Source organism: Zalophus californianus, chromosome 1, assembly GCF_009762305.2.
Source record: "Zalophus californianus isolate mZalCal1 chromosome 1, mZalCal1.pri.v2, whole genome shotgun sequence".
Classification (NCBI taxonomy): domain Eukaryota; kingdom Metazoa; phylum Chordata; class Mammalia; order Carnivora; family Otariidae; genus Zalophus; species Zalophus californianus.
Window position 1 is genome coordinate 82,031,803 of NC_045595.1, and position 2,331 is coordinate 82,034,133.

General features: G+C 40.3%; 1 protein-coding gene across 1 annotated transcript; it reads right to left on the bottom strand.

The window, feature by feature from the left end:
* Positions 1-1,201: 1,201 nt before the first annotated feature.
* Positions 1,202-1,926, bottom strand: LOC113918425 (sorting nexin-24-like). The gene has a single exon (XM_035723583.1). It carries the CDS (start codon positions 1,924-1,926, stop codon positions 1,417-1,419), a length of 510 nt encoding a protein of 169 aa, XP_035579476.1. The 3' UTR covers positions 1,202-1,416.
* Between the last annotated feature and the right edge of the window lie 405 nt (positions 1,927-2,331).

A 2,331-nucleotide genomic window follows, 5' to 3' on the forward strand; every position in this document is an offset into this window, starting at 1 on the left:
TTCTTGTTCTTTGTTTTTATTTAACTCAAAATAGCTAACAACAAAACATTTAAAAAATATCTCCCACACGTGAGTATTCAGTTATTTTTGGTTCATGACACGATTACAGAGAGTCGCCTGTTTCCAACATGAAGTAACACATCTATCATAAAAGTATCTCTCAAAGTCTGCAGCAGGCTTTAAACCTGTATATTTAGATCCTGACCAAAAACTATGATATAGTTATTCATTCTGAATCAAATATTTTTCTCCCACACAGAAGCTTAGTAAAATGAATAACCATAAATAGGCCATTAATCAGTTTTCAATGAAATGCCCAAATACAGCACGTACATAAAGTTTGCATATATGCTTTTGTCCTTTATTACTCAAAACATGAATGTCAGTGAGATGTACAGTGGAGTTAAATCATTCACTGAACTTACCATTAATTCCATATAGGAGGTCAGCGAAAAGGAAACAATAAGGAAAATAACAATGAATCCCGTGATAATCCCACCAGTTTAATGAATGAGTGAACCCTGATGAGGGTTGAAGAACCTTGAGGAAATCAAGTGCTACCACTGTGGCGTCTCCTCAGGTACAGTCAGTTCCCATCTGTCTCTCAGAAGACAAGCATCTTGCAGGACGAAGGGTGATTCTAGTGTTGAAAGTTACGTGGTTCTATACAAAATTGCCCTAAACGAACATCAACATCAAATGGTCTTCAACGGAAGAAACAGTCCTTTCTTCCAACACCAGAGGAAATCTGGTTGTGTTGGACGCACAGATTTCCAATATGGCACCTTTCGAAACGGCTGTCAAGGGGAATCTCCAAGCTAATCCCTAGGTATGAGGAAACTCCACTGCAGTGTGAGTAGCAATGGCAAGATTTTTAAAAATGCCCTAACATTGTCAGCATCGTTTAATTTCCAGTTTAGTTCCGACTCACATTTAGCACTGCGTGTATCTGTGATACTCCCACGGTGCCAGGACGTAAGAATGTATCTATCACTGACCGAGAAACTCTCACGATGAAAAGATTAGCGTCTCCTAAAATCTGAACAACAACAACAAGCTACCAAAGTAGATCAGTCTCAGTATGATTCAGGATAAGATGTTCAATTAGCAAATGGTGCAACTAAAGCAGAGAGTAACTTTTGTTTTGTTACACTTGCTGCTCCCAGTATCTTCTATAGTTTTGCAATTGGCAGCTTCCTTCTACTTCTCAAACACTTGGCCTTAACCTCAGCACCGCCCTGGTTCAGTTTCTATTTTTAAAAGCACCATTCTAATGGAAATGTCCCTGCCCTGAATTAAGCTGGGACTGTGAATTTTACCACTAGCTAGAGCTGTTATGTCATAGAGTTTAGGTTAATTTGGTATATACCGATTTCCGTGAAACCTGCTTCGGCTTCTTCTAGCCATGGAGGATTTCTACCTGTGCTGCAGATGGGGGTAAAATATCCCATGGAGGACTCCTTCAATAACCACATTTGGAAAATCACCGGCTGCAGGCAAGACATATGGATCCCTGAGGAACAGCTGTACCGGCTGGTGGGACAGTTTGCTTGATTCTTCAGATTCCATCTCATCAAAAGATCCACAACTCTCTGCCTTTGGTAGCGAGGGCAAGTGTCGCACATTTAGGAAATCAAGGAAGAGTTTGGGAAGCTCTTCATTTTCCAAAATGACAGCCTGTAAATATGTTTCCAAACCTTGTTGTCGTTGTTCCAAGACTTTTGGGACCCAGTTCCTAACATGTTTAGAAGGAATTTCTGGAGTTTTTATACATTTCTTCAGCTTTTTGTGCAAGGCGTGAAATTCGCTGTACCTTTGTTCAACAAAATGTTTTCTTCCATTCATTAGCACTTCTATCTTAAATACTGTGTATCCCAGCTCCAGGTCGCTCTCCTCGTAGCTAAAGGACGTGATGTAGACCTCCATGGCTGCGCCAGCCGGCCAGCTGTTTTTTCAGTATTATGGTCCCTTGCTTTTTGAATTTCAGGGATCAAACAAGATGAAAGCAGTAAGCCTGCTGAATGAGACAACAAAAGTGGACTTTTGAGAAAACTGTTCTTTATTGTGGAAATGGCTATGGCATCTTAGAGTTGGATTAGTCCTCAAGTCCTAATTTGAGCTAAAGGCTGCTACTGCTGAAATTTCTTCTAACAAAATGCTGCCTTCTGAATGATGCAGATGAGCAGTAGCCCACAGTCTGATGTCCAATAAAGATCCGGGTGAAATTATTAACATGTTAAAAGTAGCATCGCCAATTTCTGGGATATTGGCAATGGTCTGTTTCTTACACTGGAAGGTGAATACATGACTGTGCTCACTTTGTGATAATAC

Bases quoted from the DNA above. Each gene is read 5' to 3' on its own strand.
- LOC113918425 (XM_035723583.1), bottom strand. From the start codon at position 1,926: ATGGAGGTCTACATCACGTCCTTTAGCTACGAGGAGAGCGACCTGGAG.